We start from the raw sequence: 16,201 nt of genomic DNA, 5'->3' as shown, positions 1-16,201 counted from the left end.
ACTTTCCAGAATAATGGATCTGCCCATAGTAAAAGTGAGGCCTTTTGAACATAGTGTTGGAAGATCAACCTTATTCACCTGATTTGGTAACCTCTGACGCTCATCTCTCCCACAAAATTTTTCTGTAAAACCCATAACCTTTCCTACTAATTAGTTCCTGCACTTTTATTTAATCTGTACAATATTTTCTTAGTGGACAATATGAAAAAGTAAATGTTTCATCTTTCGTATGAATTTAAGCAATGATTTAAGGTCATCCAGTAATATAACTATTACGTAAGGAAGACATCAGTGTGTGAATCTCTGTTTTATTTTGCTGACTTTTGACAGTTGTGTTTAAGTAGGTGTGAAATCATAAATCTCCCTCTCATGTTTCCTCTCTCAGATCTTCTGAAAGTAATATTATTGTTATTGTTGTGGTCCTTATTCTGAAACTGGCTTCATGCAACTCTCCATGCTAGTCTGTCTTGCGTAAGTCTCTTCATCTGTGCGTAACTACTGCAGCTGACATGAATTTGAACCTCTTTACTATAGTCAAACGTTGGACTCTCTCTACAATTTTTAGCCCACACACTTCCCTCCATTACCAAATTAATTATTCATTATGATTTTAATGACACAAATTTTTGCCCACAGTTACCATTGTTATCCATCAAAAGTGGTATTTCCTTTTTGAACACCATTTGATGCAATGTTTCCATGCCATCATTAATTAGTACAAGATACAACTTTCTCACTGTTTGGTAATATACTGAGTTTGTAATACAGACTCTTCATGGTTCTTGTTTAACGAGGCATTTTTTCTGAAAACTTCATTTGCTCCAGGTCTACATTGTTGCCACTGTGGGCATTTTTTTTTTCTTTCTTACTTTTGCAGACTCTGTTGTATGTTGATTTCTGCATTGGTCTTTTTACTTAAAGAACTTATGACCTTGGAAAATGGAAATGAGCATTTGGCGTCATTGGCCGCCTTTGTACAGATCTTATTACATTCAACGCCACATTGGGCGACATGTGCGTTGGATGGTGATGAAATGATGATGAAGACAACACAACACCCAGCCCCTGAACAGAGAAAATCTCCGACCCAGCCGCGAATCGAACCCGGGCCCTTAGTACGGCAATCTGTCATGCTGACCACTCAGCTATCGGGGCGGACACGTAGGGACTTATGTCAGTCTTACCATTTGATACTCAGTCTATCATTGTAATATAGGTTATGGAAAGTTTTGGCAGAATGTAAATAATTTAGGAATAAAGGTAAGTGAACAGGAGAGAAGGGGAGCACCTCCCACATCACCCAAACTCATCCCAGATTAGAGCGACTGAACCATATCCTTTGCCAACACTTTGACTATCTATTATCATGCCCAGAAATTAAGGACTCATATGCACAAACCTCTCTGCCCCTCCTAAAATGATAATCTGATGCTCACTCAACCTACACAATATTCTGGTCCATCCTATGCCGATCCCATGCCACATGGTTCATATCACTGTCGAGACCAAGCTGCATGACCTGCCTGGTTCCCTCACCCAGCACATCCTACTCTAACCCATCACAGGCTTATCCTATTGTGTCAGAAGCAAGGCCAACTGTTAAAGAGGCCATGACATATATCAGCCCTGCTGCAACTTCTGGATAGCATTTTTGTGGGCATGGCCACCAACCAACTATCCACTCAAATAAATGGCCAATGCTAAACTGTGGCCAAGAGCAGACAACATGCCCTTGAGCTCAACATGCTTGATTTCAATGGCTGCTTCAAAACCTGTGTTATCTGTCTACTTCCCCTCAGCACTAACTTTTGTGAACTACTTAGCTGGGATTTATCCATACAACATATCCTTCATTCCCATAATCTTCCTGGTCTCAGTCTCCACTGTGTGGTTGAGCATTTGAGGGGGAGGGGTGGGAGCTGTCACCCTTGCACGTGACGCAACACTTTTACAGTTCAGTGAGTTGTTACATTTACTCCTCAATTATTTACTATATGTGATGTGACATACATTTATTCAAGAGGATAGCAGACTGTAACTCACTACACTATCTTTTGTCTGTCTGTTCTTAGTAGATTCACCTTTTGCAATCCTAACAATTACAGTGTAATATACTTATTGCTTTTTAGGTAAGAAAGAATGAGCTTGAGCTGCAAGTTCCAATTTGGCCATCTGATCTTGTTTTTCTACCAGATGGTGACCGCAGTGTGGCTGTTTGTACAAAATATGGACAGGTAAACAATTAAGCTCTTGTTATACTTCTTTAAAAACTGCAATTCTGTTTGTGTTGCACTTCATCAAATTCACTATTACTATGTATGATTTGCAGGTACGTCTTTATGACACAAAAGGGCCAGCAAAACGACCAGTACTCAGTGTTGACATTCCACTGGGAAGTCTTCCCTCTAAGTCCTCTATTGGGAGAGAAATGTGCAGCCTTACATGCATGTCATCTACCATGAAGGACAGGTAGGAAGAATAACAACTTAATATATGTCACTTTACTACATAGAAATCTTTAGGTTACTGTTAGTTGGTGTCTTTATCATTTTTAACTCTACATTGTATTGGAATAGAACATGTGCTAAGAACAAAAAAAATCAAAACAGTTAATGAAAAGAGTGATGTCGTAAGTCCTAATTTCAACCATGATTTCCCTAAAGTCAGCAATACTAATCAGTACTCAATATATATTATAAAAATAAGTGTACAGTTTGTGTGCTGCGAAAACTCAGAAACTAGTCCTGGTACGATCAGGGGAGTTATATGGTGTGGTAGCCCTCTATCCTCCATCCATGAAGAAGATTTCCATTTTTATCTGAAGGTCTTGCTTTTGAAGATATAAGGGCTGGGAAGTTTCACCCTGTAGAAATTTCTAGATCATTCGACAGCATTCCACAACATTCCAGAATGTTCCAAAATGATCTGGAGTGTTTAAGAATACTCTGGAACATTCGGGAAGATTCCAGAATGTTTGGGAACATCCCAGATCATTGTGGAACATTCCAGAACACTTTCAAATGTTTTGGAATGGTGTGAAACAGTGTGGACCATTCAAAGCCGTTTTGGTATGTTCTGGAATTTGCTGCTGGTGGTGCTACCACCCATTGGTAGTGGTATATAGAGCAAGACCCATCATGGGTTCAACATCAGTTTCTTATCAATGATGAAGGAAGGAACCAAAAAAGTAGTGCAGTGAGTGAATAAAAACAAACAACGAAGTGTGAGTAGTCAAAGTGACACAGTGACTGAATATAAATCAAAAATGAAGTGTGAACAATGTGTAAAGTGTACTTAGTGTAATTATTAATAAAAAGTTGATTTGATTTATATTTTAGACAATACACAAATGTAAAAGAGGAGGAGATCTTGCTAGTTCTGAAGCAAAGTGGCAGTAACTAAAAGAACAGAGAAAAATGAGACAGATGAAGAGTGTGAAGCACATTTAGCAAAAAATGAAACGGATGCTCATTTACATTCCCAACAAGCGACAATGACCACCATGAGAAGTGGAGAAACTAAAGAATGACAAAATGAATGGTTTGAAAAACCAAGAATTGTGACACAATCTTACAATAAACAATAGCGAACTCAAGCCAGTCATGAAAATATCACCCTACAAGAGACGAGGACAAGCAAACAGTACAACCTAACAAATGAAGCATTCCACTACAGCCTGACAAAAGAATGTAACAAACACAAACACATCGTAATCGGAAAAACGGATGACATCTGCCAGTTTTGCAATGCGAAAAAAAATCAGTAGAGAAACACAAGGACTCTGTTGCAAGAAAGGAAAAATTCAATTACCACCACTAGAAGCACCTTCACAGGAAGTTTTACATTACATGACCAGGGAAACTGCAGAATCATAACACTAGCTTCAGAATATAAAAGCTTACAACATCTGCTTCCAAATGAGTTCTTTTGGTGTCACTTCGATCAACATTAATAAATATGATTTTTTCTGTCCAAGGACAAATCTATCACAACATGATATCATTACTACCACTATCCTGTCCAACGAAGACCATAAATTTCTGCAAGCATGTTTCATCAGAAATGAAGAAACGGTAGTTGATCAACGATGCACAAATATGAGTGGACTGATAAGAGTAGTAAACCAAAATCTACAGAGGATCTTACACAGATACAATAAACTGATTCACATTTTCAAAACAGCACTAGCCCGAATGATTTCTGATGACTATAAAGTTATAAGTTGAGCCAACAAAAGACCACTCGGAGAACATGAACATTAATTTAATGCTCCTCAGATAGACGAAGTCACCACCATAATTGTGGACAATGAAAACACAAGCCATGACATAATTGTACAGTGAAAAAGAGGACTACAACGCATTGCAGAGACATGCGATTTGTATGGTGCCCTCCAATATCCATTAGTATTTCTGCATGGAGAGGATGGATGTCATTGTAATATGAAATAAATCCAACCTGTAACAGGTGTAGAAACAAACAAAAAAGTCACTTCCAAGGAGTTCTATGCTTACTGCTTAATGATCAGAGGCAATGAAACATACAATCACATTCTCAACACTTGCCATTTATTCCAATAATTCCTGGAAGATATGTATGCAAAAATAGAAGTTGAATGGATACTTTAGACAAGACTGGATCACAAGAAACTACACATGGAAGAATACATCTACCTTCGAGGTGCAATCATAAGTGACGGAAAGATTGATGACATTGGAACAATGGTAATCTTACTCTCATCATACATAGGAAGTCCAAGACATGCACAAATACATTCAATATGCCATGACATACATAAGAAAATATGGACGACATGACTTCTTCATAACATTTACATGCAACTCTTTGTGGGCAGAAATCAAAGTACGTGTAAGATACAGACAAGCCCCTATGCATTGACACGGCATAATATCCCAAGTTTTCCGACAAAAACAAATAAGATTTATTGATGTCACCATGAAATACTACAGCTTTGGAGCTGTTAGATGCTGGATGTAAACAGTCAAATGGCACAAATGAGGACTGGCTCACTCATCTGGTATGGCTGCATCACAGAATTCATCCCACAGATATCTACAAAATAATCCAAGCTGAATTTCCCAATTCACGAGAAGATCCAGAACTATATGACATAGTAGTAAATAACATGATTCATGGACCATGCAGGCCATTAAAACCCCATCTCACAATGTATGAGTGATGTCGAATGTACAAAAAAATATGCCACACTACTCCTGGATGAGACAAAAATCGGAGTTAATGACTATGCCAAATACAGAAGATAATTACCTGAAAACAGTGGCTTCACATCAAAAATATGAATACAAGGCAGTGATGAACTGGAAATAGCTATTGTTGGGTAGTACCATATAACACAACACTTTCCAAAACATTCCAAACACAGATAAACATAGAATCTGCAGTTCAGTGAAATCCATCAAATATTTCTGTATATGAACAAAGGCAGTGACATAGCAGTGTTTCAAATGGCCAAAGACAGTGAATAACAAAATAGAAATGATGAGATCCTCTTACCATACCATTTAGGAAGATACATCACCAGTAATGAAGCAGCTTGGCCGATTTTCGGTTTTCTCATATATGAATGTGAACCATCTGTGCAACATCGAGCAGTAAATTTGGACAATGGACGGAGAATTTACTTCATAAAAGACATTGTCAGAAAAATTACAATTGAACAACCCCAAAACACAACATTAAAAGCTTTTTACCAATGTGCCAAATGGATCCATTCGCGAAAACATTATAGTAATGTCAACATCCCTACTATTATACATGGAACACAACAAGAAGAATCTTTCAACAACAAAAACAAGGAATTTCAGTAGAAGGTCATCCAGTAATATTGATAGCCAGCACACATAAGCCAAGTATACACTGTACATCTGAACAACGCAAAATTTTTTACCTCCAGACATTGCCACATGAAATACAGGAACCAACAAGTTTCACAGATCTCAAGACTGTCGATGGTTACCTAAGCCAGACATACAGAGAAGCATGCCAACACTTAGGACTACTGGAAAACAACCACCACTGGGTATTAACACTACAGGAAGCCTCACTCATAGCCTCAGCAGAACAAATGAGAAACTTATTCACCATAATTCGAACTACGTGTAACCCATCAAAACCAAAACATCTGTGGGACTCCTTCAAAGAGAATATGAGTGATGCCATACTGTACCAAATCCAACAAGCTCATGCTGAACTGGCCATGGAACTCAGTGGCGGCATCTTCAATGAAACACTCATTTGCCTAGAAGATAAATGTTTTATAACTAAGCAACCAGAATGTAGTACAACTTTTGGGATGCAAGCACCACAAAAAGGTGAATAAGTGTGCTACACTTCAAAATTACAAAAGAAAAAAGCTACAACATCAATGAAATACTTCAGACAATAAAAATGAAATTTGCAACATTATCATGGGCTGAATCGACAACAACACTGACGGGATTATTTCCTTGGTTGCACCAGGCGGTAATGGGAAAAAAGTTTTAATAAATCTTAAATCTATTGCTGATGGAAATACACGGTAAACAGCATATCGCAGTTGCACTGGCATCATCCAGCATTGCAGCCACACTTACGGAAGGAGGACAAACTGTCCATTCCACCCTACAACTGCCATGGAATATAGCTGAAGAACAATTCCCGGTATGTAAAATCTCAAGAGCATCTGGATTGAGTGAACTTTTATAGCAAGCTAAAATTATCTCCTGGGACAAATGCACAATGGCGCACAAAAAATCTGTCGAAGTCATGGACAGATTTTTATAAGACTTGTGAGGAAATTCTGAATTTATGGGAGGAGCTCTACTCATACTCTCAGGAGATTTTCGACAAACATTTCCACTTATCACCAATTCGTGCTTAAAACACATCTCTGGCCACATGTACAAGTACTGCAACTAATGAAAAATATGAGAGCTGAACTATAAACAGACGAAACAACTGCACATTTTGCTCAACAAATTTTACAAATAGATGAAGGCACATATCTTACTGACCAGATGGCCGGCCTGATTAAACTCAACAGTGATTTCTGCTACATTGCCACTCCTGAAAACAAACTCATCGACCAAGTTTATCCAAACATTGTTCACAACTATGCCAATCTGGACTGACTATTTGAAAGGGCAATTTTGGCAACTAAAAATATTCAAAAGAAAATTCCCGGTGAAGAGAGAACATGCAGATTGATTGACATGATGGTAAACGTTGAAGAAAGTGTGAACTTCCCTACAGAATTTCTAAACTCTTTGCAAGTACCAGGAATGCCATTATACTGCCTTCGACTTAGAACTGAACCTCCAATAAAACTGCTCAGAAATATCAACTCATCAAAACTGTGTAATGGAACAAGGATAATCTCTCACTTCTCTCACGGTCAACTAACGTAGCTTGTTCTCTAGTGCGAAATTTGAAAAATTTGTACATACATAACCCGGATAACAAAACAAAAAATTTTGTTTATAAACAAGTATTGTAAATAGTTTGAATATGCTTTCAATAAAATCTCTATATCTCTTATACTTTAAAGTTTATCCCGTTATTCCAATTACCACACAATTTCATATCAACTCCCCGAGTGAAGCTGGGTACCCCAGCTAGTTAAATAATATATACAGAGCATTACTTATTGTTGCAGTGATTGTGTTTTAAGTTTAATGATAGGAGACATGATACTTGAATAACAGTAAATTCAAAATTGTATACAAAGTATATTATGAATGAAGACAGCCACATGGAAGAGGTGTCGAGTGGTGGAAAAGCACTATTAAGAGATGATGTGTGATACCTTAGCTTTCAGACTTAATTTTTTAGATGAAGACATACATACAAACACTAGTTAGGACACAGCATCAGTAGAAAGTGTATTTTTCATTGTTACTTTCTTTCTGTCTTTCTCCCCATACTGTTTTCCTCTCTTTTCCATCCCCTGTCCCTGCTACCCTCTCAGCCCCTCCCTCCCATCCTCCATCTATCTTACTTAGTCCCACCCCCTTTTTATTCATATACAGCAGTTCAGTTGCTGCAAGTTAAAGTGCTCAACACGTTGTTTAGTGCATAGCTGACGATCAGTACCTCTTTTGTTTCTGAATTACATGTGTTGTCTTTAGTCTGACCATCACATGGTACTTAATGAACCAGTTGTGTTGTCACTTTTGAGTTCATAATTCAACTGTTGGGATCTCAGCGAAGAATACATGTCTAATGTTGATAAGCTCGTGCTCCTACAGCTGGAAGAGCATACTCTAGGTAAGAGTAGATGGCATTGTATGTACCAGGTCTGTTCAGAAAATTCTGAAACTTTGTCCACAAAATTGTTCTACACTTACCTTTTAATTATTGTACATATCTACTTTGAAATACTCTGTCAAAATTGATACACTGCTCCCAACATCGTTTCCACTTTTGGAAGCAGTCTTCGTACACCTCTTGCTGGATTGTGCAAAGTACCATTTACAAATTTTCTTTTATCTCATCTGTTGTTGCAAATCTTCATCCTTTCAACATGGTTTTCAACTCTGGAAATAAAAAATGGTCTACAGGGGCCAGGTCTGGAGAGTAAAGAGGATGAAGCAGCACAATGATTTCATTTCTTGCGCAGTATTCACGCACCAACAATGATGAATGTGCAGGTGTATTATTGCGATGCAAGAACCATGAACTGTCTCGCCGTATTTCAGGCTGTTTCCTTCTCATAGACATAACAATGTGTCCTGATAGTACCACAGATTAACAGTTTGTCCCTGTGGCATCATTGATGAACTAATCCTTCAAAATCAAAGAAAACCACCAGGACGGCTTCGGCATTTGACCTGACCTGATGTGCTTTTCTTGGCCTTGGACAACCTTCCCTAACCCGATGTGAAGAGTGAACTTTGGTTTCAGCATCATAAGTGTAGACCCACGTCTCATCACCAGTCATGATTCTCTTAAGGAACATCTCACTCTCATTTGCATGATCCAAAAGCTTGTCACAGATTCCGAGGCAGAAGTCTTTCTTTTCTTGACTCATGAGCCGTTGGGTGAACTTGGCAGCAACACGATGTGTTCCAAGAAGCTGTATTAAGTTTCATGACATGATCCAATTGAAATGTTACATTCTTCTGCAATCTCTTGGACAGTCAGTCTTCGATTGGCGTGGAAATTTTGTTGACATTCCTGACACGAGTGTCATTGGTAGATGTCTAAGGGCCTCCTGAACGAATGTCATCTTTAAATTCCGTCCAGCCGTTTTAAACCGTGTGAACCATTCGTGAAACCGAGTAGGCTTAAGCACTCATCATCATAAGCTTCCTACATCATTTGATATGTTTCTGTAAAGGTTTCCTTGAGTTTTACACTAAATTTAGGGCAGACGCATTGCTTCTCTAACTCTGAAACTCGATGTTCGCAAACTATGTGACACAATGTTCTACTCAATGCACCACTGAACAATACCTAACAGACATACAACAATGAGACTTCTGACAGTTACACATTAAACACAGGCATGTGCGGGGGTATCAACTGCATTTTGCTCCAACACACCATTGGCGTGAACTTACGAATATTGTGGAATGTTTTAAACAGACATCATATTTTCCCTGCAATACCTTATTGGTTGTGGTAATTCTCCGTCTGAGCGTTTTATTTAACATGCCAGTAACTTCTTATACACCTGAATTTTTCTTAGATTTTAGATACTACAGTCATTTGATCCATATCTCATTTGTGTGACATAGCACATTGATGTTAAACAATCAATTTACACTCTGTTTTACATAATCTTCATCCACATTTGTACACTGTGGAACACCGTATGCTTTCAGGGAATAAAATATCATCTCTGTAGGACACACCCATCAGGATGCAACATAATTCATGTTAATGAGTCCACATACAACTTAAACATTGGTATTGTTGTACAGCTTGCATCAGCCCTGATTGCAGAACTGCTCTACTAATGAAACATTTATAGATTTTTTTGTTGTATTCAGAATCTTCTGCATGAGATTCATGTCACAGAACACAAATAATAAAATGCCATTTCACAAACATAAAAAGTAAAAGAAGGTATATTGTATGGCAGCAGTATACAATCCCACAATTTCCATGTCTCTCGTCAAGGTATACATTGACGCGCCAAAGAAACTGGTATGGGCATGCGTAATCAAACAGGCAGAATATGGTGCTGCGATCGGCAGTGCCTGTATAAGACAACAACTGTCTGGTGCAGCTGTTAGATCCGTTACTGTTCCTGCATGGCAGGTTATCATGATTTAAGTGAGTTTGAATGTGGAGTTATAGCCGACATATGAGTGATGGGACACTGCATTTTTGAGGTAGTGATGAAGGAGTGTACCATGAATATCAGGAATCTGGTAAATGTCAGCTCTCCAACATTGCTGCGGCCAGAAAAAGATCCTGCAAGAACAGGACCAACTCTGACTGACAAATTTCTGCAGATTTCAATGCTGGGCCACCAACAAGTGTCAGCGTGCGAACCGTTCTATGTAACATCATCAATATGGGCTTTCGGAGCCGAAGGCCCACTCTTGTACCCTTGACGACGGCACGACTCATAGCTTTATGCTTCACCTGAAACTGTAAACACCAACGTTGGACTGTCAATGACTATAAACGTATTGCCTGGTTGGATGAGTCTCATTTCAAATTGTATCAAGCGGATGTACGTGTGCGGGTGTGGAGACAACCTTATGAATCCATGGACCCAGTCCATGGACCCTGCATGTCAGCAGGGAACTGTTCAAGCTGGTTGAGTCTCTGTAATGGTTTGGTGCATGTGCCGTTGTAGTGATATGGGACCCCTGATACGTCTATATATGACTCTGACAGGTGATATGTATGTAAACATCCTGTCTGGATACCTGCATCCATTCATGTCCACTGTGCATTTGGACGGACTTGGGCAATTCCAACAGGACAATGTGACTCCCCACACATCCAGAATTGCTACAGAGTGGCTCCAGGTACACTCTTCTGAATTTAAACCCTTCCGCTGGCCACCAAACTCCCCAGAGATCTCCACCTCCCCCCCCCCCCCCCCCCCCCCCCCCCCTACTCTTATGGATTTATGGGCAGCCCTGCAGGATTTGTGGTTTCAATTCCCTCCAGCACTACTTCAGACATTAGTTGAGTTCATGCCACATTGTGTTGCAGCACTTGTTTGTGCTCGCAAGGGCCTTACACAATATTAGGCAGGTGTGCCAGTTTCTTTGGTTCCAGTGTTGATACCAAACATTACGATATTCTGTATCGTACCATCTTTTTTTTACACCTTTGTTATGGTTTCACGATACCATATACTCTTTCATTGCATGCTATTTCATTTATTTTCTATTACTTCTTCTACATTGCACTGTTTGCTTATGAACCATGCACCTTGTTGCAATGGGGTAGTTATACGGCCGTATTGTAGGTGCAACTAAGCCAGGGAATAGAGAGGAGGGACCAGACTGACATGATTGCACTGACCTGATAAGAAATCCTGTTCTTTCTGCCACTCCACTTTATTAACTCCTGCTATATCTAACCTCAAATTATCCATTTTCATTTTAGGTTCTTTAATGTACGTGTCCAATTAAAGGATCTAACATTCCACATTCCGACCCATAGAATACCAGTTTTATTTCTCCAAGTGTCAACATCCTCTTGAGTAGTCCCCACTCAGCTATCCAAGTATACTATTATATCTCTGGAATATTTTACCATTGAGGATGCCATCATCATTAAGCCATACAGTAGAGCCGCATATCCTTGGGAAATATGACAGTTGTAGTTTCCCCTTGCTTTCAGCCATTCTCAGTACCAATCTAGGACAGACATGTTGGGTAATGTTACAAGGCCAGGTCAGTCAGTCATACAGACGAGGTTGCTGCCCCTCTTCAGGATCCACATCTTTGTCTCACCTCTATACAGTAACACCTTTGATGTGGTTGTACCTACATTATGGCTATCTGGAGGCAGTGATAGAAATTGTACAGAAACCAGGCTGCAACTATAAGGGTTGAAGAACATGAAAGGGAGGCAGTGGTCGAGAAGGGAGTGAGGGAGGGATGGTGCTTATCCCCCATGTTATTCAGTCTGTACATTGAGAAGCGACTAAAGAAACCAAGAAGAAATCTGGAAAGATTATAGTTTAGGGAGAATAGAGAAAAATATTAAAGTTTTGCTGATGATATTGTAATTCTGCTAGGGACAGCAAAGGACTTGCAAAATCACTTGAGCAGAGTGAATAGTGTCTTGAAAAGAGGCTGCAAGATGAAGATTAAAAAAAAAAATAACAAAACAATAATAATGGAATGTATTCTAATTAAATCAGATGATGATGAAGGCATTAGATTAGGAAATGAGACATTAAAGAAGTAGAGGCTTTTGCTGTTTGAGGAGTAAAATTATTAATGATGGTAGAAATAAAGAGGAAGTAAAATCAGGTTTGCAGTAACAAGGAAAGCTTTCCTGAAAAATAGAAATTTATTAGTATCTAATGTAAATCTTAAGTGTTACGAAGTGAAACTTGGAGGGTAAACACTACAGACAAGAAGAAAAGAGGAACTTTTGCTGTAGAAGAATGCTCAATTTTAAATTGGTAGATCAAATAATTGGTGAATAGGCACTGAATCTAATAATAGAAAAGTAAAAGCACTGTTGAACTTGAGTACAATCCACAATCAGTTGATAGGGCTGATCTTGAGGCATTGTGGGATGGTTAATTTGATAATGGTTGTGAAAGAGTGAGTGGTAAAAATTTTAGGAGGAGACCAAGGCGTGACTACAGTGAAGAAGTTCAAGTGGATGTAGGTTGCCATAGTTATGCAGACGTGAAGAGACTTGTCCAGGATAGACTAGCATGGAGAGCTTAAATGTTGGCTTATTCATAAAATGACATATCTCAAATAGAATTTCTATGGTCGCCGGACAAGGGAACATCAGCCTTCGATATTTAAAAGATACAAGTTGCTGGTCTGAAAGGACATACACTATATGATCAAAAGTATCCGGACACCTGGCTGAAAATGACTTACAAGTTCATGGCACTCTCCATTGGTAATGCTGGAATTCAATATGGTGTTGGCCCACCCTTAGCCTTGATGACAACTTCCACTCTCACAGGCATATGTTCAGTCAGGTACTGGAAGGTTTCTTGGGGATTGGCAGTCCATTCTTCATGGAGTGGTGCACTGAGGAGAAGTATCGATGTCAATCGGTGAGACCTGGCATGAAGTTGGCATTCCAATTCATCCCAAAGGTGTTCTATAGGATTCAGGTCAGGACTCTGTGCAGGCCAGTCAATTACAGGGATGTTATTGTCATGTAACCACTCTGCCACAGGCCATGTATTATGAACAGATGTTTGATCATGTTGAAAGATGCAATCGCCATTCCCGAATTGCTTTTCAATGGTAGGAAGCAAGAAGTTGCTTAAAATATCAATGTAGGCCTGTGCTTTGATAGTGCCATGCAAAATAACAAGGGGTGCAAGCCCCCTCCATGAAAAATACGACCACACCATAAACCACCGCTTCCGAATTTTACTGTTGACACTACACACACTGGCAGATGACATTCACTGGGCATTTGCCACACACTGCCATTGGATCACCACATTGCGTACCGTGATTCGTCACTCCACACAATGCTTTTCCACTGTTCAATCGTCAAATGTTTACGCTCCTTATACCAATCGAGGTGTCATTTGGCATTTACCGGCGTGATGTGTGGGTTATGAGCAGCCGCTCAACCATGAAATCCAAGTTTTCTCACCTCCCGCCTAACTGTCATAGTACTTGCAGTGGATCCTGATGCAGTTTGGAATTCCTGTGTCATGGTCTGGATAGATGTCTGCCTATTTCACTTTACGACCCTCTTCAACTGTCAGCAGTCTCTGTCAGTCAACAGACGAGGTCGGCCTGTACGCTTTTGTGCTGTACGTGTCCCTTTGCGTTTCCATTTCACTATCACATCAGAAACAGTGAACTTAGGGATGTTTAGGAGTGTGGAAATCTCGCACACAGATGTATGACTCAAGTTACACCCAATCACCTGACCACATTCGAAGTCCGTGAGTTCTGTAGAGTGTCCCATTCTGCTATCTCAAGATGTCTAATGACTAATGAGGTTGCTGATATGGAGTACCTGACAGTAGGTGGTAGCAAAATGCACCTAATATGCGAAACATATGTTTTTAGGGGTGTCCGGATACTTTCGAGCAAATAGTGTGTTATGATGCAAGACTAATAATGAAATGATAGTTAATGGCCATTATGGTTCATCAGTTATCTTCGTGCTGATTGCTGCAAAATATTACTACTCAAATACAAATTGTTTATGACACAAGGAATTAGGTTTGTTATATTGTCGTTTTAAATAAAACACCAATATTTTTGATGACTTACTTTATCAGCTGAGTAATTGTACAGCATCTGGTAGATTACGCTAGGAGGTTCCTCTCCAAATTGTAATGGACAGAGAAGAAGAAGAAGAAGAAGAAGAAGAAGAAGAAGGAGGAGAATTGTAAGTTTTTGTCCTTTGTTTTAGAAATAAAATTATCTGAGACATTATAAATTAATTATTTGCTGCTACTAGGTGTATTTATTCCATATAGAATTTTTCTTTTCCCTTGAAAGATCTATTACAAACTGCATCAAACTAGTCATTGTACTGAAGATGACAACAACAACTTCTACTCTCTTGTCATTTCATTGTTACTCAGTTTATAATGTCAGACGGAAAAGGGGGGGGGGGGGTGGAAGGTATAGGGTGAGACAGTTGGAAATTTTAATGTGAAATGACTGAAAATGTCCTAAAACATAAAAGAACAAGTTTGAAATGTGTAGTAGAAAAAGCATTTTCTGGTTAAGCAATAGAAATAGGTTCATGTGCAAGCGAATCAACAATTATTATAATTGTCTGTAATGAGCTTCCTTCTTGTTAATTTGTAAAATTAGGTGGAGACAGAATGGCTGGCCAATACTTCCCTTCAAGAGGCGAAATTTAAGTACTGCCAATAAACAGCACATTGAAATGTGAAAACGAATCCTCCTCAGAGTGAAAATAGGAAGAATTTGGGGATGATTACAATGGAGGGGTAGGTTACTCAGACCCTGTTATGCGAGGGACCCTCCTATTGTGAGGACAAGGGGACACGAAATCTGTACTTACTAGTTGTTGTTTGTAGTTCATGGTTCCAGTTCTTAGACTCTGCACTATATCCTTGAGATGAAAGGAAATATCTCTTTAGGTAGAGACATGCCAAACATATTATTTAGCAAGTGATTATCTCTATATTAATAATGTGATTAAAACTTCATATATTCATTGAGATATCTTAGTAATTCATGTCAACTATTTTGTTAACATCTGAATTGTTATTAATATTTCTTCCTTCACTAGTTTTACAAAGACAGTTTTGTCAATATCTGAGCTTTTAAATGTCTTACAGGTGTGTGGTTGTTGGCAGCGGGAGGGGACAGATGAAACTGATTGACTTCCGTGGCAAAAGTCATATTGCAAAGTCTTATAAAGGGCCAGTTGGGGGCATAAGATCCATTGCTTGCAGTGCTACTGAACCGTATGTAGTCAGTGTGAGTTTAGACAGATACTTGCGTATACATCACCTGGACGAAGCTAAGCCTCTTTATCAGGTATTTATTTCCAGATGTTACCATTCATTTTAGTGTTATGATTCCTTCCTTTTCTATCTTATGTTTTAACAAAGTGATATTGTCAGAAAACAAATCTATGACAGGAAATTCTAATATTATACAGGGCGCTGAACAACAATTGTAGTCCTTCAAGTTTCTTGAAGAATTTGTGGCAATAATTTGTTTCCACCAGTTTGTAACTTGTGGTTTAAGAATCCCAGTCACCTAGACATTTGCATGTCTAGAAAGCAGCCTTTGATAATTAGTTTTAAATGTTACTGGAAAGTTTGCAAGTGATATGTCTTACAAATCAATAGTTACAGCAAAAAAGCAAGCTTGAAGGCTTATTTTGTACCTTTTATTTCAAGACTCTGGTTAATCACAGTTTTAAAAATAATGCAGAAATAAAGCACAAGGTAAGAAATGTGTTTGAAGTTATTGAGTACTTTTACAGATACTTGGCTTTGTTTTACAACAGTTTGAAACAGAGAGGTATATAGTCGGGGCAACAACAACTTTGT

General features: G+C 38.9%; 1 protein-coding gene across 2 annotated transcripts in view; it reads left to right on the top strand.

The window, feature by feature from the left end:
- The window catches only part of LOC126484107 (WD repeat-containing protein 74), a 106,327-nt gene that overhangs the window by 59,714 nt on the left and 30,412 nt on the right, over positions 1–16,201 (top strand). For both annotated transcript variants that reach the window (XM_050107497.1, XM_050107488.1), the window contains exons 5-7: positions 2,130–2,234; positions 2,330–2,469; positions 15,479–15,680. In XM_050107497.1, coding sequence (XP_049963454.1) covers positions 2,130–2,234; positions 2,330–2,469; positions 15,479–15,680 — 447 coding nt within the window. The remainder of the gene's footprint in view (positions 1–2,129; positions 2,235–2,329; positions 2,470–15,478; positions 15,681–16,201) is intronic.

This window comes from Schistocerca serialis, chromosome 1 (genome assembly GCF_023864345.2).
Source record: "Schistocerca serialis cubense isolate TAMUIC-IGC-003099 chromosome 1, iqSchSeri2.2, whole genome shotgun sequence".
In the NCBI taxonomy this organism is placed as follows: Eukaryota; Metazoa; Arthropoda; class Insecta; order Orthoptera; family Acrididae; genus Schistocerca; species Schistocerca serialis.
Note: the sequence above shows the minus strand (reverse complement) of the source record. Positions and strands in the feature narration are given on the sequence as shown.